General features: G+C 55.4%; 1 protein-coding gene across 13 annotated transcripts in view; it reads left to right on the forward strand.

Annotated features, from left to right (window-relative positions):
* MICAL3 (microtubule associated monooxygenase, calponin and LIM domain containing 3) overlaps positions 1–27,852 on the forward strand; it is a 177,055-nt gene that overhangs the window by 112,602 nt on the left and 36,601 nt on the right. For 12 of the 13 annotated variants that reach the window (XM_068560337.1, XM_068560327.1, XM_068560323.1 and 9 more), the window contains 4 exons: positions 3,499–3,587; positions 4,306–4,393; positions 21,644–21,839; positions 27,618–27,835. In XM_068560337.1, coding sequence (XP_068416438.1) covers positions 3,499–3,587; positions 4,306–4,393; positions 21,644–21,839; positions 27,618–27,835 — 591 coding nt within the window. The remainder of the gene's footprint in view (positions 1–3,498; positions 3,588–4,305; positions 4,394–21,643; positions 21,840–27,617; positions 27,836–27,852) is intronic. The other variant, XM_068560330.1, reaches the window with a different exon arrangement.

Here is a 27,852-nt window from a genome sequence, read left to right on the forward strand (position 1 = left end):
ATTGCTGAGACCAATGTCAAGGTGATTTTCCCTTGTTTTCTTCTAGGATTTTTATAGTTTCATGTCTTCATTTAAGTCCTTAATCCATTCAAATTCATTTTTGTGAGTAGTGTAAGATAGGGGTCCAGTGTCATTCTTCTGCATGTGATTTTACCCTGTTTTCCCAGGACCATTTATGGAAGACACCATCCTCTCCCCATTAAATATGTTTGGCTCTCTTGTTAAATATTAGTTGACTGTATATGCAGAGGTTTATATCTGGAATCTTTATTCTGTTCCATTGGTCTGTTTTTATGTCAGTACCATATTTTTTTTTTAATACTTATTTATTTATTTGGCTGCACCAGGTCTTAGTTGTGGCACGTGTGATCTTCATTGCTGTGTGTGGGACCTTTTTTGTGGTGTGCAAGATCTTTTTTTTATTTTAATAACAATTTTTTCCAAAGATTTATTATTTATTTATTTATTTATTTAATTTATTTTTGGCTGCGTTGGGTCTTAGTTGCGAGATGCAGGATCTTCATTGAAGCATGCAGGATCTTTCATTGCGGCGCGTGGGCTCTTCGTTGTGGTGTGTGGGCTTCTCTCTAGTTGTGGCCTGCAGGCTCCAAGGCACATGGGCTCAGTAGTTGTGGCATGCGGGCTTAGTTGCCCTGCAGCTGTGGGATCTTAGTTCCCCGACAAGGGATCGAACCTGTGTCCCCTGAATTGGAAGGCAGATTCTTTACCACTGGATCACCAGGGAAGTCCCTATAATAACTTTATTTTATTTTATTTTATTTTGAATTTTTGACTTTTATTTCATTTATTTTTTTATACAGCAGGTTCTTATTAGTTATCCATTTTATACATATTAGTGTATATATGTCAATCCCAATCTCCCAATTCATTACATTTTTTTTTTTTTAAGTTGTGGCATGCAGGACCTAGTTCCCTGACCAGGGATCAAACCCAGGGCCCCTGCATTGGGAACACAGAATCTTAACCACTGCACCACCAGGGAAGTCCCCATACTGTTTTGATTACTATAGCTTAGTAATATAGTTTAAAATCAGGAAGTGTGATGCCTCTAGCTTTGCTCTTCTTTCTCAGGATTGCTTTGGTTATTTGGGATCCTTTGTGGTTCCATACAAGTTTTACAATTGTTTTTTGCATTTCTGTGAAAAATGCCATTGAAATTTTAATAGAGATTACAGTGAATCTATAGATGGCTTTGGGTAATGTGAACATTATAACAATATTCTGATCCATGAACACTGGATATCTTTCCATTTGTTTGTGTTTTCTTCAGTTTTTTCATCAAAGTCTTGTAGTTTTCAGTGTATAGCTCTTCCATCTCCTCGGTTAGGTTTATTCCTAAGAATTTTATTTTATTTTTTGATGCTATTATGAATGGGATTTTTTTCTTCATTTTTCTTTCTGATGTTTTGTTGTTAGTGTATAGAAACACAACTGTTTTCTATATGTTGATTTTGTATCCTGCAACTTTCCTAAATTTCTAACAGTTTTTTTGGTGGAGTCTTTAGCATTTTCTGTATATAAGATCATATCATCTACAAATGAAGACAGTTTTACTTCTTCCTTATCTATTTGGAAGCCTTTTTTTTTTCTTTTTCTTGCCTGATTCCTCTGGCTAGGATTTCCAGTATTGAATAGGAATGGTGAGAGTGGGTATCCTCGTCTTGTTCCTGATCTTAGAAGAAAAGCTTTCAACCTTTTGCTGTTGAATATGATGTTAGCTGTGAGCTTGTCATATATGGCCTTTATTTTGTTGGTACGGTCCTTCTATACCAAGTTTTTTGAGCATTTTTATCATGAGAGGATGTTGTACTTTGTCAAATGCTTTTCTGCATCTGTTGAGATGATCATATTTTTTATCTCTCTTTCTGTTAATGTGGTGAATCCCATTTATTGACTTATGGCTATTGAACCATCCTTGCATTCCTGGAACAAATCCCACTTGATAATGGTGTATGATCCTTTTAATGTGCTGTTGAATTTGGTTTGCTAATATTTTGTTGAGGATTTTTACATCTGTATTCATTAGGGATATTGGTCTGTATTTTTCTTTTCTTGTACTGTCCTTATCTGGCTTTGGTATCAGGGTAATGGTGTCTCATAAAATGAGTTTGGGAGTGTTCCCTCCCGTTCAGTTATTTGGAAGCGTTTGAGAAGTATTGTTAATTCTTCTTTAAATGTTTGGTAGAATTCACCAGTGAAACCATCTGGTCCTGGGCTTTTCTGCTTTGCGAGGGTTTTATTTACTGATTCAGTCTCCTTACTCAATATTGGTCTGTTCAGATTTTCTGTTTCTTCATGAGACTCAGATTTAATAGGTTGTATGTTTCTAGGAATTTATTCATTTCTACTAGATTATCCAGCTTGTTGGCATATAATTGTTTTTAGCAGTTTCTTAACGATTCTCTGTGTTTCTGTGGTATCAGTTGTAACGTCTTCTTTCATTTCTGATTTTATTTATTTGAGTCTTCTCTCTGTTTTTCTGAATTAGTCTAATAAAGGTTTGTCAATTTTGTTTATCTTTTCAAAAAAAAATCAGGTTCATTGATCTATTCTATTGTATTTCTGGTTAGGTCCTCTTACTTTAACTTTGGGAATAGGAAAGTTCATTTGTCGAAGGAGCCACTCTCTCCAGATGAGAAGGATGAGTGGAATTACTCCTGTTTCAACAGTTTCTGTAATAGGGTCTATCCTTTAATTTTCGAAAGCCTTGGCTGTAAGTGGGGGGAAAGAAAGAGTCAGGAAAAAACAACCCTCAGTGACTGAATCCCACTACCAGCATCGTGGGAAAAGCCAAGGTTGGTGTTTTTCAAACTTTTGATCATGTCCACAGTAGGACATACATGTTACACTAGGACCCAGAAAACCCAGGTGGGCACAGCTGAGCTGTGAGAAATAATCCTTGACTCTGAGGATGCCACAGTGCATGCTGATGCTTTTTATTAGGCTTTATTCTGTTTTGTTTTAGTCATAGTGCATTGTAGGATTTTTGGTTTGTTTTGCGTTGTTTTTAATGCTGATCCTGACCCACTGTGGGTCAGAGCTGCAGTTCGACCCACGCTGGCTCACGGGTACTTGCCAGAAGGGCAGCAGGAGGGCCCCAGCGGGTTCATGTTCAGTCCCGCCCCACCCCTGGCGGCCTTCAGGCCACCACCGCTTGTGTTCATTCTTGGTTTCCCCAGAAATGCTCCTCTGGCTCTTCATGTGACCACATCTTTGTTCTGCACACACTGCCACTTTGTTTGCTGGCCCTGCCGTGCAGGCTTCGGTCTTTGCTCTGGGCCCTGATTGGGTGATGGCTCCGTGGCCTCCACACATCCGGGCACAGGGGAGAGGAGGGCCTGGCCTCCCTGGACAAGAAGCCTGGGCCTGGGGAAGGCCGGTGCCGGGGCGAGCGGACGACCGTGCCAAGACCAGGGGTCAAGCTGGGAATTTCAGAGACTTGCTCACCCTCTTTCCCCTGCCCCTTGCTGCCTGCAGGTAAATTCTACTGCAAACCACACTACTGTTACCGGCTGTCCGGGCCTGTACAGAGGAAGAGACCAGCAGTGGCCCCTCTGTCTGGAAAGGTAATGCTGATCGGCCACAGGGGGCGGGGGGGCAGCAGGTGCTGTTTCAGTGCGGTGACAGGTCAGGGTGTGGCCAGCAGGCCCTGAACGGCCACTGCATTGCCTTTCCTGTGAGTGGGAGGGCCTGAGAGATGGTCACAGTCCGGTATGGGGAGGGAGCATCTTTTCAAGCCTAATCTAATGTTGGGTTTCAGTAAGGTAATGTTCCAGGACCACCTGAGTTGGATTTGGAAGACCATGTCAGACCTTCTCTTCTGCTTACTGTGTAAAAAAAGCCTTTTGCCTTTGAAAATCTCACGTTTCCTGAGAGGAGGACACCGGAAAAGGACTTGACTAGAAATAAATGCTCTGCAGCCAATTCCTTGAACTTTCTATATTCTGGGAATTACTTATCTAAGAACCTTCTTTTTTAAAAAAAAAAAAAGTGAGTGTAATCAGCTCCCACATCTGTCTTTCCAAGTGAGCTGTGTACTCTCTCCGCTCTGTGGTGTTGCCCTGTGGGCGTGCAGTTGACTGATGCTTCCAGGAGGGCCTCTGCGGACTGCAGAGAGCCTGTGGGGGAAGGGACGTGAGGTGCCTGCGACTCCCGCATGAAGTGTGCCCTGGCGCAGCTCTGGGTTTCCTGGTGAGGGCAGCAGACTGGCAGCCAGACGTCATTGTCTCCTGAGATGTGGGTGCTTCACTCAGTCACTCTTCCTCTTCTTGTGGATTTTCCTAGGAGGCCAGGGGACCCCTGCAGGACGGCCCCACTGCAGACACCAACGGACGGCCCAGCACCAGTGCCAGCCCTGCCGAGAGAACTCCAGGTAGCCTCACTTCCTTGTTTGGCTGGGTGGCGCGTCACTCTCTCGGCCTCTGTGACAAGGCCAAGGGGATGAGCCAGCACCTCCAAAGCAACATTTCTTCAATTGGGCATCAGGTGGCCCAAAACCCTCTGGACTCCTTTTTCATGTGCCAGCTGCTTGCATTCGGAGTCCCCTTTCTCTATGGCCTGTCGGAGGTGCTGGTACAAATCAGAGGGGAGTTTCACTGGCCGACCATGAGCCAGTAGGGGCGCCGTCTGGTGAGCGGTGTCACCCAGGCTTCGGTACCGTCTATTCAGAATCTCAAATTTTTATTGCTGGAGTCCTGGGACCTGCCCACATCCATCAGATACCTCGGAGGGTTGGCCCAGGCCCTGTCTAGGGAACAGGAGTTCAAAACAGGCTGCTTTTAGCACTGACCCAAGTGATGACCCAGGGCAGCAGGGCCTTCTTGTAGTCCCTCGCTGTGGACTCCTTGGATAGAGCGTGGAATTGTGAAAAGGCCCCAAGGTCTGAATGTGTGTCCCCCTGAACTGGACAGCCTCCTTCCTCTTCCCTGCTCAGGTGTCTAGGTGAGCTGCCTCTGCTCTCCCACCTCACCTGTAACCACTGCAGGACATGCCCTGTCCTGGTCATTTTAGGGCATTTGAACTCCTAACGAGGACCAGGCCCTAATTGGTCCCTCTTTCGCTAACCGCTTCCTGTGTCAGGAGGTGAGTGCCACCATCCCACATCTAAAAACACATTTATTCTGGTCTCGAATGTCAGGAGGAGGAAGGGCTCATGGGCACCAGACTTCTTGTGAAGAGTTGTGTTTTTTCCCTTAAAATCGCCTCTCCCTACTCCCTGCCGAACCAGCCTGTGACGTGTGTCCACAGTTCCATAGACGTGGGTGGTCCCGATGCCCTGCGCAGCCCCGACAGGTCACAGCCCACGGTCACTGTAGCCAGTCGGAGAGGAAGTCGTCAGGGCCCTGTTTTCACCTGTCACAAGTTTCTTCTCTTCAGAGCAAATAGGTCTCAAGCAGCCGTTTACAAACTCACAGAAATCACCATATTGAAAACTAAAGATTATCAGCTAAGGCCTGAAACTATGGAGAGGGAGTTGGTAGTGGAATTTCCAAAATGGGAGAAGAGAAAAATTATCCACTCAGCCTTCAAATGGGAGGTTAGCAGAGTTGCTCCTTCGCCCGTGCTCCGGAACTGACGCAGGCCCCGTGGTGTTGCCCTGGGGCAGGAGGGTGTCCCAGACGCTGGGCGGTGCCCCCGGGTGCAGTGACTGGAGCTTAGGTGAACTCAGCTTCTGCTACTACGTGTGCCCTGATAAAATCTAGGCAAGTTTTTAAGTGCCCTGCAGATTGGACCAATATTTTATAGCCATGTTTAAGCTACGAATGACTTGGTACCCCTTGAGCCCCTTTATAATCTGTCTTTTTCAAGAAGTGCTGATGGCCCTTGCAACAGGGGAGCTGGTAGAGACAGGGCGTGTGCCTTTGAGCAGGTGAGAACCACCTGGGTGCTCAGCAGACATCTAAGACGTTCGGCTCTCTTTGTGGGCATCTGAAGAAGAGCGAAGCCAGTGGAGGTCAGGCCATTCCTGAGCCAAGGTCGTGCACTCTGTCCGGTTCAGTTTGCCATCTGACTGCCTGCTTTGAAAGCATAGTGGGCTTCAGGTTTTTAGGAGCTGTGGAGAATTAAGGGTTCCATAGAGAAGAGGAACATTCTGTGAAGCAGGGAGAGAAGATGAGAGCTGGGGTTGTGGTGACAGGATCAAAGTCCTGAGGACCTTCTTGATTCTGAAGGTGATGCGCCTGTCACAGCCTGAGGGGTTCAAGATGTGAAGCCCAGGTGGAGGTGCCCTGTGGGCAGTGGCGAGGCCAGCACCCGGGGCCGCTGGGGTCCAGTGAGTACCTGCCTCTGGAGGCCCGAGCTTTCCGAGAGCGCGGCTCCGAGTGTGGACGTGCCCCAGAGCAGCAGCACTTTCCCTTCACAGACGAGGAGCAGGATCACGGGTGTATGTTACAGTTGGCAGGAAATTGATTTCGTTTTCTCCTTTAGTAAGGATTTCCTTCTTTAAATCCCAAACTAGAGCTTTGATTGGTTAACCAGAACTTCCTTTTGAAAAGCTTCAGAAAAACTCAGGTGTTTCGGGGCTTCAGGAAGTGTGTTGCGGACGGCAGCGGTCAGGCAGGTTCCGGGCACGTCCGCTGGGCTGCACTCTGAGCAGAGCGAGTCGTACGCGGAGCGCGGTTCACGCCCCAGATCCGCGTCCCCCAGGCCGCTGGTCGGGAGGAGCCGTGACTGTGGTTGGCACTGCTCTGCGCCCCCCTTTCGTCTGTGGCATTTCCCTCTTTTCCCTTATGTTCTCCTCCTCTTACGCCAAATTGACTGCTGTTGCCACAAAAACAGACACAACCCGCGAGTTAGAACCTGGGCCGGCGTCATCTGTCTCTGGGCCCCTGGCCTGCGGCTGCTGCCTGATTTAGCATCTTTGTTTGTAATGTGCTTTTAATGTAGAAACCCTCTTTGCTGTTCTCAAAATCAGTAAGTGCTTTGTTTCCAAGCTTCTTATATTTAGTGCTGCAGGTCAGTGGACCTGGCTCAGATTTTCTTACCCTGGCCTCATAGTACCTGCCCTGACTTGAGGAAACATTTGGATAACAACAGGCAGAGAAAGAAAACCCCCAGTGGGATGTTTTGCCCCTGAATACAAGACCCTCAGTTGAAGGTTTTTAGATCCTTTTTTCATCCAGAGGAATCCCCTTTACACCTCACATAGTGGGTAACCAGAACTGAAGCGTACAGGCATGGGGTATCATAGGGAACAGAAGAGCTTTGCTTCCAGTACAGGTGACAGACATGGGATGGGAGAAAGGCTTCATTGTCGTCTTACGGAAAGATGATCTTAACATAAAAGGCTGCCTCGCTGTGGCTGGTGCATGCCGCGTCCCCAGACACACTTGCACGGTCACCCTGGGGTTCCATAGTTTGGACGCTGAATGAGCCATTAGGAAATGCAGGCATTTCCCACACCAGCTAGAATAGCCATGCGCGGTACAATCCTGGGTTCCTGCCGTCAGGAGGAAGTTACGAGATTTTCCCACTGCTTCCCAAGCCCTCTTCCCTTATAGGCATTTCTGGAAAAACTATTAGAAAAGCAAAGAGAATTCCGAATCCAGCTTCACTGTCCAACCCCACCCCAAGAGTCCAAGTAGACGGTGATGTGTGAACACTTATATATATACACACATGTGTTTGCGCTGGCTTAGTTTCATATCTACAAGTACACGTTTATACGTTGTGTCCTAAGTGGTAATAACAATACTAGTGAAGCCTCCCCAAGCTTCTTGTCCCTTGGCTCTGGCTTACACTGGGGACCGTGCCACTGACCTGGCTTAGTGTTCCCATCGGGCTCTGGGGAGAGCAGAACAGCCAGGCGCCCGGGGGAGGTGGGCACCGGGGGCAAGTGTCCCCGGACATGATCAGTGCACACTCTCCACCCCAGAAAGGGGACTTAGACAAAGCAGGGAGCAGGGCTCTCGCTCGGGAACCCCAGGGGACCGCGTCGCTTCCAGGTGCGGGTCTGTTAGCACAGCTCCCTGCTGTCTCTTGGTGTTTAGTGTGTCTGTGGGACAGTGGAATCCTTAGTCTCTCCTGAAAGGGGCCTCAGCATGGCCTTGAAGGCCTGGCCAGTGAGTTAAGGGGTTCTGCACCCACTTTTCCTGATCCGTTAAGCTTGGGGTGGAGGGCGGAGGCAGGCAGCAGGCGGGTCCCCAGGCGTGGTACGGAGGCCAGAGCTGTGCCAGGGACGGTGTGCCTGTCCGTCTCCGGCCTTCCTGCCGTGAAGCCTCGCCTTTGCCTTCGTCTCTAACCTGTGCTGTTGTGCGTTTTGGTGTGTTTCTTTGTGAGTTGTTTTTATTTAATTGTGTAACTTTGTTTTTCCGTTATTGTGAAACTAAGGTGTTGTGCTTTTAATTTTTTTTAACAAGTGTTACCGTTCTTATTTAAGAGAATAAATTCCAAACAATCTTCAGGTTTCTGAGTATTTCTTTTCCCCCCCCTTTTTCCTGATTGGAGGGTGGGGAGGGGTCGCTCAGGCAGGTCTCAGGAGTGGGCGTGAAACCACGGTGCCTCAGGATTCTCCCTCCTGGGCTGGGCTCGGGAGAGAATGTAGGTGTATTAAAATGGGGAAACAGGGTGTTTATACCTAAAATACAGGTTCCCATTAGCGGAAGGGCCCCTGTTTTGGGGGGGGGGGCGTGGTGGAAGACATTTTGCTTCCTTGCGTGGAGGAAGATGCCACCTGTGTCCCCCATTCCATCATCCCGCATGCGGGCCCTGAGGCGGGAGCAGGTGAAGGAAAAAGCTCTCCGTGGAGCCTGCCTCTGCCTGAGCCCGGGCCGTGCCCTCCTCTTTCCGACTAGCTGGTGCCGTGGGGACCGGAGCGCTTGGGCGCCTCTTCGCTGCCTTGAGGCTTTCGCCTGGCGTCAGGGACGGTCCTTGCTCTGTCCTCCCAGCTCTGTCTGTTTCTGTGACCTGGACACAGAGGCAGGGGGTCCAGTTCTGCTTGGCTGCTCGAGCCTGGAGGGCTGAGCCCCCTTCTCACACACACTGTGACCTTGGCAGCGGGGCCTCTGGTGCCGGCCGGCCCTCTGACCACAGGGGCACAGCCGTTTGGGTGCTGAATGGGGCCAGGAGAGGGCACGTCGGAGGGGGGCGCTCAGCGCCAGTCTGCGCCCGCCGTGCTCTAGGCGATGGCGGCCTGGTGTGAAGTGGCCTCCCGGCCTCGCCTCCACCCGGCGGTCCCCTTGGGTCCCTGCGCGGCCACAGCACCATCACTGGGTTGGGAATTGGTCCCGGCAGGGAGAGCGCCTGCCTCTCCCGGCCTGCTCGCCACCTTCCCCCTTCTCTGAAATAAGTCAGTCGGGTCTGTCCCTGGGCCCTGCAGAAGGCTGGGAGAGAAAAGAGTCGGGCTGAAGACCCTGGAGAGCTCCCTTTGGGTCGAGTTTCTTTCTGAAACTTGAAGCCCATTCTCTTTTTTTCTCATCTGTTCCCTGGCCCTTTCCTCACTGGGACACTGCCCAGGAGGGCTCCTGCGTGCAACGGGGGCGCAGGAAGCAGTGAGAATGGGCTGCCCTCTGTTCCCGTCCTGTCCCCTGAGGGACCCACTGAAGACAAGCCCCAGCTCGGGCCTTGCTGGGGTGTAATAGCCAGCAGACAGCTTTGGGAAGACTCCTCCCTGAACGCCAGGCCCTTTCACAGAGCTCTGCAACCTCACCCAGACTCCAAAACCAGGCCTTACCTGGCACCTCAGATCCAGCCAAGCATCCAGCAAGTGCCAGCAAGTAGATCCATCCTAAGGGCCTGCGGGGAGAAGGCGTGTGTGCTGGGGTAACGCCTCTTGCTCCACAGTTGCTCTGGGGGCAGGGGATGGGGGAGGCGAGGCTTTGCTCCAAGAAGGACAGTGAGTGAGAGGTTGAGTCGCCCCTGCACCCAAGCCAAGCAAACCTGACCTCGCCCTTGATGGTGTCCACAGGTGAGGTCAGACTGCCCCCATCACTCACAGAGGGGCGTTGGCATAAAGGGCAGTTTGGGGATACCTTCCGGCAGAAGGGGGTCCGGGGCCCCACCTCTGCCTACTAAGAACAGGCTCCTGGGGCCATGCTAGTGATTGCTAGAAAAATCCTTAAAATTGAGTCAGAATTTCTGTTGCCTCTTACATGTTCTTTACCTCTATTTCTGTACTCACCAGCTCGCCGTGACTGTGCATTAATCGTATGAAACTGTCCCTAGTATGAGTTCCTATTCTGTACTTCTGTAAAATGTCAGGGTTATTTCCACTGTGTCACTGTTGTTTCATAGTGTCCTTGCCTGGAATTGTAGGTCTTTGGTGGTTATTTTATGTTAAGGGGCTCCGGTCACCAGCAGAGCTCGGGCCCTGCAATTCAGGCACCTGCTTGCTTCTCTGCGGTTCCTGCGCCCCGGGTCCTGGTGTGACTGGGCCTCCATCACAGCTGACTCCCCAAGAAAGCTTGGCCCTACTGGGGGCCCCTGCAGACCTGTGCTGCCAGACGGGGGTCGGGGCTCTGGAAGGACCTGGGCCTCAAACACACGACAAAATCGGGGCTGTTTCAGTGCAGAGGCCTCAATAAACATGTTTTCATTCAGTTCTCGTGTTCTTCCAAGGTAATAAAGCCGGTCATCAGTGGAAGTGAGTTCCTGAGAGTGTGATCCTCCTGGTACTTTGTGGCTGCTCAGAGATCAGCCCTAAGAAGTGTGATTAGGGACCTGAGGGCAGAGAGTCTGTAAGACGCCTGAGCTCAACCTGGTGCCGAAGGAGAACAGCTGATGTTGTCACAATACGGTTATAATAGCCTGTTTATTCTTGTTCCCCTGTTTTCTAGAACTGAGTCAGGATCTAGAAAGACCAGGCTGGAGAGACCAGCTGTAAAATTTCCCTCCCACCATTTGCCACCAGCAGACTTACCTGGGTTAGTACGTTCTTCCTCTAGAAGAGAAGGCTCTGCCCTAGGTTCTGTCTCCTGTGAATTACCCTGAACCAGCTCCCTGCCTGCCTTCAGTGGGGCATCAGCGTTGCTGGAGACCCAGGAACACAGGGATCCGGGTGCGGGGAAGGCAGCCCCAGTGGAGGCTCTGGGCCCTGGGGCGACGGGGCTTGGCCAGCTGCCTGCAGGAAGGGCCAGAGTCTTGCTGCCCTCGGGGGCTGCTGAGAGCTGACAGCCGTGCTCTGGGTGGCTGCAAATACCACGCCAAGGGGCCGTCGTGTTTACAACCGGGAGAGCCCCCGCCTCTGCTGGAGTCGCCCTCAGATAGAAATAGGCAGTGAAACTCGAAGTGTGCTCACTGCCGTCAGTCTCCCCCAAGCGTTTATACTGGTGAATCTGCCCTTGGGGCTGATGTCACACGAGCTCATAGAGAACGACTCAGGAAGACGCGTTATGGGGTACAGCTAGCGTGTAGCACTTACTGTGTGCCAGGCACTGTCCAGACGCCTTCTGTGTGCGCATCCCTCATCTAATCACACCGTAGGCTGTGAGGAAGGTAGCATTTTGCAGACTGGATCGAGGCCCCGTGACTGACCCGGGCAGGGGCGGGTGGAGTCTGTACAGGACGCGCACAGTGCCACCCCCTCCACTCCCTTGTCCTCCAGCCTCAGCTTGTCCGCACGGGGCAGCGTGAAGAGAGCTGCGTGTCGGCTCCACCAAGATGACTTTCTAAAAACACGCACGAACGCCCGTGTCATCCGTGAATGTGCATTTGGTTATTTCCGGGAAATACGTGTCCCCAGATTTTTAGCGGTGACCCCCAGGGCTGGGAATGTGCCTTTGCAAAGAGGGTAGATTCGAGAGCAAAGGGTTTCATCATTGGTGTGTGAAGGGGGAGATCAGAAGAGACGGAGGAGGAGAATAATGATGTTGAATCGACTGCTTTTCATTTTCTCCGTGTCAGCACTCTTTGATCAGTTCAAACGATACCAAGCCTAAAGTCGTGCTATTAAGATGTCCCTCCACATGGAACCTCCCTGTCAGTCTGGAGGAGCCAGGCTTGTGCCCCGGGACGATGTTCAGTGCTGCTCTCGGGCAACAGTCTCGCTACTTCTGACTTGTACGCCTGTTGCTTATTTCTCCTCTACGCTCGCATTTTATCACACTTCTCTAAGAGGCCCCGGGGATGGTGGAGCTGACGGTTTCCTTCTCTTACTACTGAGGCTTTGCAGCTGCCATTCGCAGCAGTTGCCTGGCTTGGCCCTGGGTGGGGTTGGCAGAGGAGAGGGAGAGATTAGGGCCTGCCTCTTTCTGTCCTGACACTTTGAGCAGAATCACCCGTGACAGGAGTTAAACACGGACATTCTTACCTGTCGGAGTTTGGGCCGCTCCAGACTCCACTCACGTAAAATGACGCTTAAATCCAGGCTAAGCGTGCATGTCACTGCGGTGAGCATTTTGGGCTCTGCCGTGTTGGATCAACTTGGGTTGGGCACAGAAGCAGCTCGGGAGGCCTGAGCATGTCCAGGCCCAGCCTCGGGCAGGCGTGTCATGACGGGCCCTGCGAGCTCACACAGGATCTTTTTTGGAAAATGGAAAAAGAAAAGAGTTGGGGACACGGAGAAAGAAGCAGTGTTTTTCCCCGTCGTGTTTCCACGTCTGCTTTTCTCCCTGGATTTAGTGAGCGGGCCTTCCGACGTACCTGTCAGCCTCCAGCACCTGGCCTCTGTCCCCAGGCCCCACGCCGGAGGGCCGGGCGGGTGGACGGGGGACGGCGGGCCGGGCAGCACCTCCGTGAGAGAGAGACTGCTCTGTACCGAAGGACAGTGAAGGGCGGGGCACGTCCGCCTGGCACGCGGACTGTGTGCCCCACACGGCCCTTCCCGACGGGCCCTCCACGCGCTGCCCCCCGAGGTTCAGGACGTCTCACTCTGGTGGCAGCACCACTGCTCTGTCCTAATGACCTTGCCCACTGGGCCGCGGTCCAGCATCTGGTGTGCTGGTTGGCCTGATCAGTGAGAGGTGGGAGATAGTCTGCTGTGATTTCCAGGCAGGGCTCTCGGGCTCAGCACTGTTGACGTTTGGACGGATAGTTCTTTGTTGTGCGTTGTTGGCTGTTTGCGGTATCCCTGGCCTCGTCCCACTGGGTCTCAGGACACCCCCCTTCCCAGGTTGTGACATTGCCAGGTGACCCCAGAGGAAAAGATCTCCTGGTTGACCACCACCATTCTAGACTAAAGTCAGGAGAAGTAGGGACAGGCCCTAAATGTAAAATTAGCCTCCATTTGATTGTTCCCTGTAGGAGACCAGGGAAGAGAGTGCATGAGGACTAAGCAAGTGATACAGACCACACTGGACAGCAGTGGCCTGCCCGCCCCTGTTAGGTTGTGGGCACACGCCTCCCAGCGTGTGACGCCGTGTACACGTCGGCAGCCGTGCCGGTACTGTGTGTGCTGTCAGACGCCGAGGAAGTGTTTTAGAACAGGAGTCCATTTTCCTGAACCACAGTGAATCGCCCTGCGCCGCAGAATGTGCTCAGCTTCTGAGGTGACCACAGCCTCGGAGAGCAGAGCTGGGTCTAAAGGGAACAAGCACAGATATTGAAGAGAAGATGCAGCCTGTTATCCTTGCTGTCTTCGGTCATTCATCTCTCTGAGCCTCAGTTTCCCCATCTATTAAGACCATAACATGGAAAAAAGGCTCCCTGCTGCTCTACTTCATAAGGTTGTTGTCAAGAGCAAATAAGCTGAAACGTGTGGAAACTCGTTTATTTAAAAGGATTACAGGAATATCAACTACGATCATTGGTGGAGATTCCAGAAAATGCTGGCATAATCAGAGTGAGAGTGAGTTAGGGTTATTTCTGCTGACTGGGCGATGCATCCTGGGGGGGTTAGGACCGGACGGCCTGCTGGGATGTGTTCTCAGCCAGCAGAGATTTGGGGAAACAGAACAGTGAGGAGGGCTGGCCGTGTCTGGTCCTGACAGTGGGCGTTGAATCTCTGCAGGGCTTGGCTAAATTTGGCCTTGCTTGTTCCTCAGCCTGCGTGGATGGGCTGTGAGGTCACCTGCTAACTCCACGACACCCTGGGGGCTCTTCACTGTAGCAACGGAAGAAAAGCAGTCCTGGATAGGTTGACATTAAGCTGAACTTCAGCACCCACGTGAGAGTCAGAGGACTGGGCAGGATTATAGCTTCTCTTAGGCAGAGCTAGGGTTACACGTGGGCCTAGGGACGGTGTGGCTCCTCACAAGCCCCCAGGGGCTCCGAGCCACCTCCCGGCCTGGAGTCAGCACAGGGACAGTGCTTCGTGGGTGCCCGGCTGGCCGCTGGAGAGGGCTCTGAACTCCCAGCACCAGCCGTGCAAGCCCCCACGCCCGGACGGACGTCTCAGGGACCGGCTGACAGATAAGAGCGCAGGTGTGACGGGGCCGAGGTGCGCCTCAGGTGGCGCTTGTGGGCATTGCCGGAGGAGCTTGGCTCCCTTCCCACAACAGATCTACGGTGCCTGAGGGGAGGCGGTTGGCGGAGATGCTGTCTTTGGAAGGAGCCTGTCGCAGAGCAGAGGGCCTTTCAGTCGTGAGGTGGGTTTGTCCCTGTTGATCGTTGGATTATGGGCAGGGCCTCGCTTCCCACCTTCCACGGCTCAGAGGCCAAGCCAGCTCTGGGGCTGTGCAGCTGGCCCCCCGAGAGCCCCTCGCAGCCAGCTTGGGACGCACTCTGGACTGAAGTGCCCCGGAGGGGAGGGGTGCAGTCTAAATGCGCACCTTGGGAAAAGCTCATCATCTTGCAGTGCCTGGCGGGCAGACTCGTGGTCCTTCTCTGCCTTCCCACCTCTCCCCTCTGCGTGCTCGTATGGGTCTGGTCTTCCAGTGAGCGAGATGCTCCCTGGAGCTCAGCTGCTCTCCACGGTGAAGCGAGGACATGCTTTTAGGACATCAGGTCGTTTGAGATGGTGTCTTTTCAGAGCCTTCCTCCGTGGAGTCTTGTAGGACGTTGGCATCTCTATAGGAATTTCTCTGTCCCGGGTGCTAAGGGAACGGCTACTGTCTTCACAGAGGTGGTGTTCCTGCCTCTTCTTGGGGCCTGGAACAGCATCGAGCTCCTTGAGACACGCAGAGGCCCTCAGTGTAGTGTGTCAAGATGAGGAAACCGAGACCAGATTATGTCCAACCAATTCCTTAAAAGTATAGTGAAGTGTTGCTGTAGGTTCAGATACAGGCTGAGACCTTCCGTCTTGATTGTTTATTCAAGACGCTTTACCGAACACCTGCTCTGCCACGCTGACGGCACCAGAACCACAGAAGGCCGGGAGAGCCCTCTGCAGCGGACCCTCCAGTTTGGGGTGCGCTCAGGAGGTGGATGGTGTGATGAAGGCGTGCTAGAGCCCTGGGGGTGCAGGGGGGCCAGCAGCAGCAGGCAGCGGGAGGAGCAGAGGGCCAGGCTGGGCTGACCTGTGGGCCATCCTTATCTTTACCTGCCTCTTATTAAGATTTCAGAGGCTAGCCCCACGCGTGGGCTGGTGGACAGGTCCCTTACCTTGAGCTGCAGGGACCCTCCTGATCTGCCGGCCGCACCCATGGCTCCCGTGTGTGCACAGGTGTGTGGATGTGGGCGGCCAGGTGGGAACAGCAGAATGGCAGCTAGAGCTCAGCTCTGTGGGATTTAAGAGAAAACACAGCAGACCCCAGCGCTTTCGACAGCAGAGAGGTGGCCGTTCTGCGGGTGACCCAGCTGACTGTTAAGGGTCAAGTCGAGTTTCATCTGTGAGATATTTCAACACATGAAAGATCTGTTATCAAGAGAGCTACACGAAGCCCTGGTAAGGTGTTTTTTTTATGGAGACTCGGGTACGTGCCTTAAAAGAGACCTCTTTGCCTTGACCAGATTGAGTGACATGTGCCAGGATTTCCACCTGCCAAAAAGACACCTTTGGGAGATGTTGTACTAATGGCGGCAAAAGTCACGTAACGTTAGAAAACTAACGTAACAGCAAAAGTTCCCTGGGATCCTGCAGACAGGGAGCCAAGGGCTGTGGCGATGGACGAGCCCCTCAGCTTCCTGAGGGGACTCTGCGGGCTGCAGGCTCCCCCCTCCCGCCTGGTGGGTTTCCTGGGACAGTTCTGACTTGTCTCTGTTGTGTTTCCCCTCCTCGGCCTCTTGGTCACTGCCCGACTCTTGGTAATTCAGTATCTCCCCCTCGCGTCCGCGTGACCTGCTTTTCTCCGTGCCCCACGTGAGCACGTGGTCCCCCTGGACGACAACGAGACGGTGGGTGTGGAGGGGCAGTTAGCGATCCCGTCCCTCGCTGCACAGCCACACGGCCCCGGGTGCCGTCCGGGACCGGTCTCCTAGGGCCTGTGGACATCAGAACCCTGGGCGGTAATAGCGCTGGCAGCGCCCAGCGGCTGGGCGTGCAGCCCACGTCACAGTCCTGACTCAGCGGGTCGTCCCTGTTCCTCCATCACCTGCTTCCCGAGCAAAGGAGCATCTGACACCCTCCTGTCCTGTGACCTCGGGGCATGCTGTGAACCCCACCCCCTGCCAGCAGGAAACCACAGAAGAGTCTGTCGGAGGGTCCACGTGCAGGGGCCGGAGTCACCTCACCGAGGCAGTGCTTGGAAACTCCTTCCTTTGGCCTCCAGAACCAAAGCGCTGGCGAAGTGTGCGGTGTCCTCCAGAGGGAGAAATCGCTGTGCGAGGCCTCAGGCGTGCGGCCGGCCCAGCAGAGTCTGCTGAGGCCCAAACCAGCTGTCCCAGGGCCCTTCTGAGAAGGCCTTGGAAGCAGCCCCGGGGAGCCTTTCCCCCACGGTGGGCCTCCTCCTCCTCCTCCTCCCGCAGACACCAGACCCCACCGTCCCGCTGGACGGGAGCGGTGACGGGGTCCCAAGCAGAGCGGCCACCCGCTCCTCGGACAGCTGAGTGGAAGTGAGGTGAGAGGAGTGGGCTGGTCCCCAGGCTGGTTCTTGGCTGCGGGGCCTCCGGGCAGCTCACATCACGGGGCCCCTCTCGAAGGCAGTGCCCCACAGAGGCAGCTGTCTCTGGTCCAGACAGCGGTCCTGTCCTGGGGTGGCCATGCATTGCTGCAGAACTGCAGCAGGGACCCCCTCGCAGCCCCGTGAGGACGGGGGCTCCTCGTGAGGAAGGCGCCCTCTCCCCCAGGGTGATTTCACGCGTGTTGCCAAGGGCTTTGGCAGCGCTCGTCCGTCAGCTGAGAGCAGGTTCTCCCATGAGGAAAATATTTCCTTGAGGATGACGTATGGAGCTCACGCAGGCAGTGACTGTCCCAGAGCAGGGCCCGTCATTCAGGCTCAGAGCCTTTCTCTTATTTAGGGTGCCACCCAGATCCTGGAGCTGTTTCCCTTTGGTCTGTGGAGCTGGAATTGGCCTCCAGTGACCTGAGATCTGCTTGCCTGGACTTAGGGAACAGTCAGCCTAGGAATGATCCCAAATCCCTCGTCCCACTTTCAGCTGGGAAGCCCCTGTGTGTTGCCGCATCAAAAGCATGTGACGTGGAGAGGCCGGGGGTCTTGGCCTGACCCTGCTGGTTCACTCTGATTTTCCAGACTGCCCTTCCGCAGCCTCTGCTCTCCTGGGCTCCTCCGTAGCTGACGAGACAGCGAGGACCCGGGGGCGGCCGGTGGGGGTCCTCTGTCTGTCACGGTGTCAGAACCACTGCCAAGGCCTCCTCCACCATTACTTCCTTCAGTGTCTTAATTTATCATCACCGTCCAGTTAATCTGGCAAATGGCCCTTTGCTCAGGACAGAGAATCAAGGATGCTGATTTTGTTGATTTTTTTTGTTTGTTTGTTTTAATTTCCCATGACATTTTAAGGTTATGGCCCAGGAATGCTAAGCATATTTTGGCAGTTGGTGAGTTTTGGGTACTTGCCGAGCATCCTCTGAGTGCCACCTTCCCTTTGGGAAAACGGCCTCCATGGGGACCCGGCCCTGAGGGAACGTCCTGCTTTCCCTGGTCGCTGGAAGTGGGTGGAGACCAGAGGGGCCTGGGGCCTGACCAGTGAGTGACTCCACTCCTCCCGCCTTTTACAGAGTCTCCAGTGGGAATGTCTTAGGCTTCACGGCCCACAGCCTCCTCTCTGTGGGGACTGACGTGTGAATGACCTGAGTGTTTCTGGCTTCGTTTTGGTTGGTTGTGGCCAAACCCAGTATTAAATTAACATTTCCCCTCCCCAAAGCCCCAGACTCTGGGCTTGGAGTTGGATGATCCCCTGCTCTACGCAGCCTGTGGAAACTCCAGAGAATTGACGCTGGGAGGAGGGCAGGATGTCATCCCAGACGCCAGATGCTCTGCTCCAGGTCATTTCCATGGAGTCCCTGCCCTTCGTCATGAAGGTCACGGTGGGGAGGAGATCGTGGTGAAGACGCCCCTGCGGGGGAAGGCAGAGCAGGACTCCAAGGAAACGCGCCTTGGCGGCAGCACGCCAGACCTCTGAGCGGATGCTGTGCTCCTGGGACTCGGGTCTTGGCCGCACCGCTCACCAGCTGTGTGACCTTGGGCAGCTGACTTACTGCCTCTGAACCTCGGTGATCTCATTTGCAAACTGTTACCTACCTTACAGCTGGCGCCTACCTCCGTGTTCCTCCAGAGCGCCCTCCTTGGATCCCTGGGTGGGCCACGCGCCCCTTTTCCATGCTCCCGTGGTCCCGCGTGTGTGCTCGAGCCCTGAGGCCTCTACACGCCTGGAACCATCCCTGTGAGGACTTTCTCTGCCATGCCCGGCCTGCGACGCTCGGCGTAGAGAGTGTTTTCGCCTGCGTTGTTTCCCCAGGTTCTCGTGGAATTCCTGGCAGACACTGTGCGTTTCCCCCAGGGGTCTTCCCATGAGTGTTCCTTCTCTACCTTGAAATTGCTCAGTCTGAACTGATGATGTGAGTTGTTTTCCCTGAAGTGACAGTTCTTACTCTGTTTTTCTTCTACCATCTAAAAGAAATACTGGTCTTCATTCCAGATTCATGGAGTTCCCCAAAACTCTGTGCTCAGGTAGTTGCCACCCATTTATTTCCCTTTCTGTTTAAGGGCAGTTGTCAAAAATACACGATGGGAAGGACAGAATCAAGTGGTACTGTGGTCGGGGACCCTTGGCCTTGTCTTTATCGATCTGGGTTTTGATGAGGAGAAAGAAGGAGGCCGGGAAGGCTGGTGTTGGGAAAGGCTGGCCCCACGGTTAGAGCCTGTGCGCTCAGAGGGCCTGGGGGCAGGTGTGGAGACTGTCGAGACCATGTCCACCTGCTGTACTCCCTGCCTCTTTCGTGCTGTCACCTGGAGACCACATGTTTCCTAATTTTCCACACGCCCTCGTCCAGCATCAGAGCTCACACTTCGGGGGCCCTGAGCTCAGTGTTGAAGGACAGTCCGGGGGTGTCCAAAATGAGGCTCCCGGGGCACCAAGACTGGGACGGGCAGATGTGTGCACACGGCACAGGATTCGTGCCCAGACCCCACGGTGATACGTTTACCTGCATTTGTAAGTGAACACGCCCCAGGTCTTGCTTTTCAGGAAGACTCTCTAGTGATGTGAAGGGTGCCATTTGGTGGGAGATCCTGGTCACTGCAGCAGATGCGCTGAGACTTTATTCCGTGACTGCCTGCCTTCACAGGGTTATTTCTAATGATTTTACGACGAGGTTCGGAACATGCGCACGACAGAAGGGCCAGCCTTCCTGACGTTTTCTGCACAACCTCTCACGTCACAAAAGTTACTAAATCAGTGTTCCCACTCCGTCCTTCAGCCCTTCATCAGGGGGCTTCTGGGCTTCGCCTTAAGACCACCTGACACTGGCTGGTGTGACTTCACCTGCTAAACCTAGTGTCGGTCCCTAGAGCCGAGAGCGTCAGTGAAGCCAGGCGCCTGCCCTGGAGGGACGCAAGGCCCTGTGCGCCGCCCCGCCCCGCCCCGGTGCCTGCGTCCCTCCGCCCGGGCGCCTTCCCTGTGTGCTCCCTGTGCTCAGAGCCCCTTCCCGGCTTTCTGCGTCCAGTAACTGTCGTTCGCAATCCAGGGCAGATGGATGCAACACACTTGTACAGATCGGTGGTGAAGATGTTCCTGGACCTCAGCTGTATCACCTAACTCGTAGGAGAGGGAGGCAGTGTGTACGGGGCACAGAGATGGCACCTGCACAAACGCGTGTACATGCGTGTGTAATTCACTTCGTACCCGTAGTAACCCTACGACGTGGGATTGTCCTTGTTCACGGATCAGGAAGCGAGCTCTCAGTGGTCGTGTGATTTTCCTAAGGTCCTTCAACTGGTCACTGGGGGAGTCCGTTGTCTCAGCGGGTCTGTCTGACTGCACCACATGTGACGTCCTGTCACAGTGGACACAGGAAAGTGGTCGGTGGGCCTCTTCTGCCCAAACGTGGGGTCACAAGGTGTGTTAGGAAGGGTAACGATGGAGATGGGGGAGGTGGGGGGCGCGTGACGGCGACATCGGACACCTGAGTCCTCAGAGTCCACGAGCCCATCGCGGGCCTCAGGTTTCTTTCTTCCTTCCTTCCTTTCTTCCTTCCTTTCTTTCCTTTTTTTCTTTCATTTATTTATTTATCTATTTATCTATTTATTTATGGCTGCATTGGGTCTTCGTTGTGGTGCGCGGGCTTCTCATTGCGGTGGCTTCTCTTGTTGCGGAGCACGGGTTCTAGGCGCACAGGCTTCAGTAGTTGTGGCACGAGGGCTCAGTAGTTGTGGCTCGCGGGCTCTAGAGCACAGGCTCAGTAGTTGTGGCACACGGGCTTAGTTGCTCCATGGCACGTGGGATCCTCCCGGACCAGGGCTCGAACCCGTGTCCCCTGCATTGGCAGGCAGATTCTTAACCACTGCACCACCAGGGAAGCCCAGTCCTCAGATTTCTTCACAAAGGAATGATAGAATCTAGAAACCGCCATCGTGGGCCTCCCAGAGCAATAATTGACCAGGCAGGGTCATCAGTGGATCTTTAGCCCCCTGACGGTATTCTGGCAACAGGTAGTCCAGGGTCTCTCCACATCACCCCACAGATTACTTATTAATTACAAAGGGGAAAAGGTCTCTTTACCACAGAGACGTGGGTGGGCACCAGCTCAACCAAGCCGTCCAGCTTGTGTCGCCAGGACCGAGGGGGCCTGACTGTCCTGCGTGGGTGCAGTGGGAGGGGCCCAGAGTCGCCCACGAGGTGTTCCCGTGGAACAAAAAGTCTTGCCGTGAATCTGAACATGAGATAGACAAACCCACAGTGTGAGAAGCTCTGCAGAACAGCTTACCTGGACACCTCAGTAGACCAGCCAGACGCAGTGCCCGAACTTCGACTGGGTCCTGGACCATGGGGTGGGGCAGCAGGTCCTGGACCGAGGGGGTGGGGACATTGGGTCCTGGACCATGTGGAGTTGGGAGCAGCGGGTCCTGGACCTTGTCAGGGGGCAGCAGGTCTTGGACCGAGGGGGTGGGGCAGCGGGGAGGACTCCCTTCTCAACAGGCTGCTTTCCCTTGAGGGCCAGTCCTGCCCCTGCCCCCCGGCCGGTGTGCACTGCTCCCCAGGCTGTCGCGTCCCTGTAGGGCAGATGTGGGGTCTTTCGTCTTCTGCCCCCCTCACACCAGAGACCTCTGGGCTCTCCGGGGCCCGACCTTGTTGACTGCTGCCGTGTCCGGCTCCCTGGCCTCGTGGGACAGCTGCCCCTCCTTCCAGGGAGCAGTTCCTTCCCTCATCCCTGTCGCTGATCCCAGAACTTTGCTTCTTGCTTGTCGTGCAGGCCCGAGCGTGAACGGCCTGGAGGAGCCCAGCATCGCCAAGAGGCTGCGGGGCACCCCGGAGAGGATTGAGCTGGAGAACTACCGCCTGTCGGTGCGGCCGGCGGAGGGGCTGGAGGAGGTGCCCGAGGAGACACAGGCCGAGCACAACCTGAGCAGTGTGCTGGACACGGGGACAGAGGAGGACGCGGCCAGCAGGTCAGCCTGTGGGGCTGCGTCTGCGGCGGGCAGGGGAGCGGGGCCCCGAGCCCGACGGCCTGGGTTTGCGTCGTGACCCGTGACCGGGCGGGTCGTGTGACCTCTCTGGCTGCCCGCTCGTCCATGTGAAGGGCGGCAGCACCAGGGCCTCCTGCAGAGTCGTGCGAGGGTCCCGGGGTAGAAGGTGCTTGGGACAGAACTGGGCACGTGTAGGCGCTTGTAGGCGACGGCTGCGGACTCCAGCGTCCGACTCCTCACCTGGTCGTCCTCCGGGGCCTGTGAAATGTACAGGATGTGCATCTCGCCCCCTCGTGGTAAGGAAACCGATGTTGACCAGGACTAGGATGGAGGGTTGACTGAGGTTCAAGCCCAGGGTCTCTGGTCCACGTCCAGGGCTCTCCGTGTTCCCTGCTGCCTGGTGCTCCAGCTCCCCGTCTCATTAGTCAGAAAGGACCAGTTTGTTTGACTTAATTCAGATTCAGGACTTACTGAGCGCCTACCAAGACGTTAACACTGCTTTTCATTGAAAAGGAACAGAAAAAATGTGCCCTGGTTTGGTGTTTACAGGTGTGTTGGGGAGGGGGCTTCCGCGGGGGGCGACTGTGCCCCTGGGGTGGGTTCCATGGAGGCTCTGGGGTGACTCAGCCACCAGGTCGCTGTGCAGTCTCGGGGAAGCCGTCTCACCTCTCTGGGCTTCTTTCTTTCTCCCGTGTGTGGAAAGGAGCAGAAACCTTCATCCCAGGGCCCCTCGCAGTGCGTGGTGCCGGCCGGCTGAGCCGCACGCACCTTTGGGGAAAGCGCCCCACACGCCCCCTCGTCTCTGTCCTTGTCCGCGCATTCCCGCCACCCGCAGGCCTCCCTGAGTCAGCGGGGTCAGTGCCCAAGTCAGGGCTGGAAGAGAACAGGACAGGCAGGTGGAGTGGAGTCAGGACGGGCGGACCCCCTGCAGCCCCCCTTGCGGAGCCTCCCCGACCAGCGCCCTCAGGACGCAGCGCTCCCGAGGTGGGGCGGAGTGGAGGGCTGGGCTCGGTGACGTGGGCAGACCCTGTCCTGCAGGAATAACGTTTCCTGCACTGTGATCTGTAAACCGAGGGATTATGGGGCAGGAGTGGAGGTGATGTAGCCTGGGCTTTGCAGGAAGGCTGAGTCACGGCCTTCGCAGCAGGTGGGGTAGAAGGATAGGTCAGTCAGCACCCAGTGGTGTAGTAAATGCCCCATCGTACTCACATTCCCATTTGAAAAAGCGCTAAGCGTGGATGCTCTGTGAAGTGTAACGATGGTCTCGTAAGAGTGCGGCGCCAGAGCTGTCTTATTTCCCCAAGGAAGCCGTAAGATGCCTCCGTCCTTCCTTGGGGGAGTCATCGGACTTGAAGATGAGAGATGACAGAGTTTCCAGGAACTGACCGGTACAGGCGGGGATTCACTCTCCTCTTACCTCGGGCGCCTGCGGTGCGGGCAGAGCAGGGGACGCCGTTGGGACGTGACTTTGCAGGCAGACAACCCAGACTTGAGGCCTAGCTCCACTTTCTGCTAGTTGGGGGCAAGTTTCTTACGCTCCCTTGCCCTCCTTTCCTCATCTGCAAAGGACACTGCGCCTCAGAGGTTTGCTTTAAGGATTAAACCAAATAAGGTAGTGGGCACAGTGTCTGCGCCCGGTGGGCAGTTGCTGTAATCACTGTCTTACCTGTGGATCCAAGCACAGCCCAGGCAACCCTCACTAGGAGGGGCAGTGTGGTGATTCCTGTTTGGATTTCCTTGAACAGGTGGTTTAAGTGCCAGAAATCGGGCTTGCCTCAAATTTGCCCTGGGGCAGTGGTGACCAAGGTTCGCCTGCATCAAAATCACCCGCCGGCTCGTGTGAGCACAGACAGCTGGGGGGTTTCTGTCCCAGTCCGTCTGGGGTGGAGCCCAAGATCTGCACGTCTCAGAAGTTCCCGGCTGGTGCTGTGGTCTGGAGACCACGCTGTGAGGACCACTGCTCTAAATTTCTCAAACGTCCCTGATGACAAACACGTGCGACACTGGGTTGACGGATAACTCCTGGCCCTGCTCCTGCCAGGGTCTCACTCAGCGGGCGTGGGGTGGAGACCAGGATCACCTGTTTTGACAGACACCCAGGCGATTCCCATCATCTTCGCGGTTTCCTTCACACAAGCAGAGTATCTTGGCCAAGGCCTCATCAGCTCCATGACCCTTCCTTGGAGGGGCGGGAAAGAGCATCTTCCAGAGGGGACCCTGGAAACAGTACTTCCATTTTCTCTGGGAGAGCCTGGGTGCCGGGGCAGGAGAAGGCTGGTCTGGTTTCCGTGTGTTTTCTCCTTCCTGCGTCGGGGAGGGCCAGAGCCCAGGTATGCTTCCCAGACGGGCAGCCAGGGCTGCAGAGGACTCCCTGAAGGTCACAGAAGACAGGCCAGCCCAAAGGGTGACAGCGTGAGCAACAGCCCCTCCTGCGAGGCACCCCTGACTGCTCCCCTCCTCGCCCTCCACCCGCAGTGGTGGTGAGTGAGCCGCTGCTGAGCAGGGTGCCGGCCTGAGCGTGGAGTGGTCTCCACCGCGTGCAGATCGCAGGACCCGGCAGGTCTCCTCCACGGTCGGCTCAGTGCTTGCAGGGTTGGCAGCGTGGGCGGGACCCCGGGGCAGCCGTGCAGGACGGGGCATTGCTCGGAGACGCTCTGATTACCAGCGGGTTAATTTAAAAGTGAAGCCACCAGCAGCTTCAGGTGGTGTCCATCCGCGGCGGCTGCCCGAATTCCCAGGTCGACGGCGGCAGCCAGGAGCCGGGTCGTGACCTTCCTCCTGGGTTTGACGGGGTGAGCTGATGTGGGCGGACGCTGGGGGTTCCTGATGTCTCACCCAGACCATCCCACCTCTGGAAGCCCCGGCTCCCTCATTTGTGGGAGCGGGGATGGTAACAGTGGCCGTGCCCTTGAGCTGCTGTGTGATCAGCTGAGCCGATCCACGTGAAGCGCCTCGTGCTCCGGGCACGTCCTCTTCCCTGGGTCTGCTCCTCTGCTGGCTCTTTTAAGTCTGGAGCAGACCTTGTCCCTTGAGAAGCTGGTCCGTGGACTGCGTCCTCCTGCCAGCCCACCGTGGGCTCGGTGAGAGGAAGGCGCTGTGAGAGCAGTGATTCGGACACGCCCAGCGGGGAGGTTCCAGCGGGACGCGTCACCTCCGCCGGTGGGCTTTGCTGAGGGCCTTCACAGGCACCACCTCCCACCCTGTGAGCTCGGGTGCAGCCTGCCTGGCCTGCCGGGCCGCGTCCCTTGTCTGCTTTTGCCCGTCTCGGCAGTGCCAGGCAAGCGATAAGAGAGGGTGTGGTCTGGGAGGCTGCCTGGATCAAATAGCCACACGGGGCAGGATGTCGTTACAAAGGTGGAAACAGATCCCTGCTGTCGTGGAAAGCTAGTCTTGACGACTACATTTGCTGGCTCTCGTGTCTCCTGGGAGGCCGTGTCCTGAGGTCCCCCTCTCCTCCCTAAAGGACAGGGAAGTCGGTTGTCTTGTGTTTTGTTCTGCTGTGGGGATTCTGCCCCCTGGAAGTGTTCCAGGCTGTGGTCCCGGCGGGGAATGTGCCTCACACAGATCCTTCCTCCTGCCCCTCAAAGGCCAGACCCAGAGATTCAGGCACTGGGAGCAGCCAGAGAATATATTATAAGATGAGCCTTGAGTAGTGACTTTACACTGCGACTCTTACATGACGTGAGGAGACTAGCCAGACCCGGAGGGCTGCTCTGAGGGCCGTGGACAGTGACGCCCGGGGAGGAACAGCTGGCAATACCTGTCCGTCTGTCTCTGTCCTTCACAACGGCAGGCAGGGCGGCTTGCCTGTGTCCCATCTCCAGAAGCGCGTGGCGCTCCAGAAGCGTGGTTGACGTCCGCCCTGTTTTTATGCTCTGTGCCTCTCTTGCTGTTCTCTGTGGTCCTTGAGCTGTCACAGCTTCAAGTGGGACCTCATCACGCTAGCTGCCCTCATGACACGGCACGGGGAGGGGCTGCCCTGAGCCCACCCCCCAGAGAGCTGCCCGCCGACAGCTGGGGCCCCAGTGTGCCTGGCATGAAGGAGGGCAGGCTGGCCTCCCTGTCCACCTGCAGTGTTGCAAATCGACCTGAGGTTAGAGCTGAGCACAGGAGGCATTCTTACCCTGATTTCACGTTTGAAAGATGTTAAATGACACACACGGGCTCACACGTTGTCGTTAGTTAATGAGAGTAAAGAAATGAAATCACAACGATAAGGCAAAAATCATGGCTAAGTAAACACTGAGGGCTAATCAGACTCCAGAGGACAAGCTTTCTGTGGTCCACATTCTTATGTCTTCCCACTTGAAACTGCCTCGTACAGACCCCCACCGCCCTGCATTTACCGCCCACCTTGTCTAGTCCTGGTGTTTGCATCTTATCTCCCCTGACACTGAAGATCTTTTCTGTGGCAGCTTTGTGACGTCTAGGAAGGGCGCTGTGAGCAGAGACACTCAGTAAGTTTTAGTTGAATGAATGAACGAAGTAGGAGTCGCCAGACTGAGCTGCGGACAGCGAGGAGCCGCTCGCTCTTTCTGAGTTCAGCGGCTGAGCTTCAGTAGGTGCTCAGAACCGTCTGCTGAACGCATGAATGCACGAGTGTGTGAGTGCGTGAACAAGCGAGTGGATGGCTGGAGGACCCGAGTGTGGCACAAGCGTGATGCGGTCAATAAAATCTCGCTCCACTAGGGGCGCCCGCGGCAAGCAGGTTTTCACACCCGCTTCCCGGCGTGGACACAGGCTTGGAGAGCATGACCAGCCAGCTCATGGTCACAACAGCTGTCGTGGCAGAGCCCTGCGGCCCAGTGAGAGGTCGAGGGACGCAGCCCGGGAGGCCACCCTCACTTCTGACTCGATGAAAGCGATGGAGTCCCCAGCGCCACCCTCGGGTGCAGTAATTTTCTAGAAAGGCTACAGGACAGAACCCACTGGCGGGGCTGTGCTCACGGCCCTTCTCTGTTACGGGGAGGGGCGCGGAGGCCAGTCTGAGAAGGGCGGCTCCCGTCCCCGCGGGCTCAGGCAGAGCCACTCTCCTGGTGTTAATGTGTGACGACACCCACAGAACCTTGGGGTCCATGTTCCCTGTGGAATGTGGTTGACCCCGGTCTCCGGGTCGGCTGATGCTGGTGACTCAAGGCCTTCACCCCAAACCACATCCTTAGACTCTCCATCCTGACCGGAGGCCCCAGGGAGTCAGGCCTCCCCATCAGGCAGGGCACCCCGGGGCTTAGGGTCTCCCTCCCAGACACGGGCAGCCGGGCCGGGCTCTCTGAGCAAGGCGGACGCTCTTAGCCCCGGGAGCAGGCGCCGGGGCCCTCGCGCAGCGAGCGCCTCTCCGCAGGGCGGGGGCTTGTCCAGGCGCCCTCACCCGCAGCGCTGCACACTGCGCTGTGGTGTTTGGGAGCGGGACGCGGGGCTCCCTTTCCTGCGAGCAGCACCTCCGCCAGCCCGCTTCCTGCCGGCGGCCCATCTTCCCACCCGAGATCCTCCAACGAGACGGTGCGTCCACGGGAACGGAGGTGCTCTTCACCCTCAGTCCCCAGGGTCACGAGCTTTGAGCCTGTGCTCGGCGGGGCTGCCCCGGCCCGTGTGGCCCATCTTGCCCTCCATTCACCCTCTGTGCGCTGGCCCCAAGGTGTCCTCCCTCCCTTCCCGCCCGGTGGGTGCCTTGCCGGGGGCCTCTGCCTGTGCCCCTGGCTTTGAGCCGCCCCCTTCTCCGTTCTGGGGTCCCCTCACTGGGTTCTGTGGTCATTTCTGCAGCAGTTCTGAGTCCGAGATGGAGGAGGAGGAGCCCCCGCTGCCCCCCTCGGACCTGGGTGGCGTTCCCTGGAAGGAGGCCGTGAGGATCCATGCTCTTCTGAAAGGAAAGAGCGAAGAGGAGCTCGAGGCCTCCAGGAGCCTCGTGGCTGGGGAGGAGGACGCGGAGGACACGGAGGATGAGGAGGACGAGGAGGACGAGGAGGACGAGTCTAGTGAAGGTCAGAGTAAAGCCTCT

This window comes from Eschrichtius robustus, chromosome 13 (genome assembly GCF_028021215.1).
Source record: "Eschrichtius robustus isolate mEscRob2 chromosome 13, mEscRob2.pri, whole genome shotgun sequence".
Lineage (NCBI taxonomy): Eukaryota > Metazoa > Chordata > Mammalia > Artiodactyla > Eschrichtiidae > Eschrichtius > Eschrichtius robustus.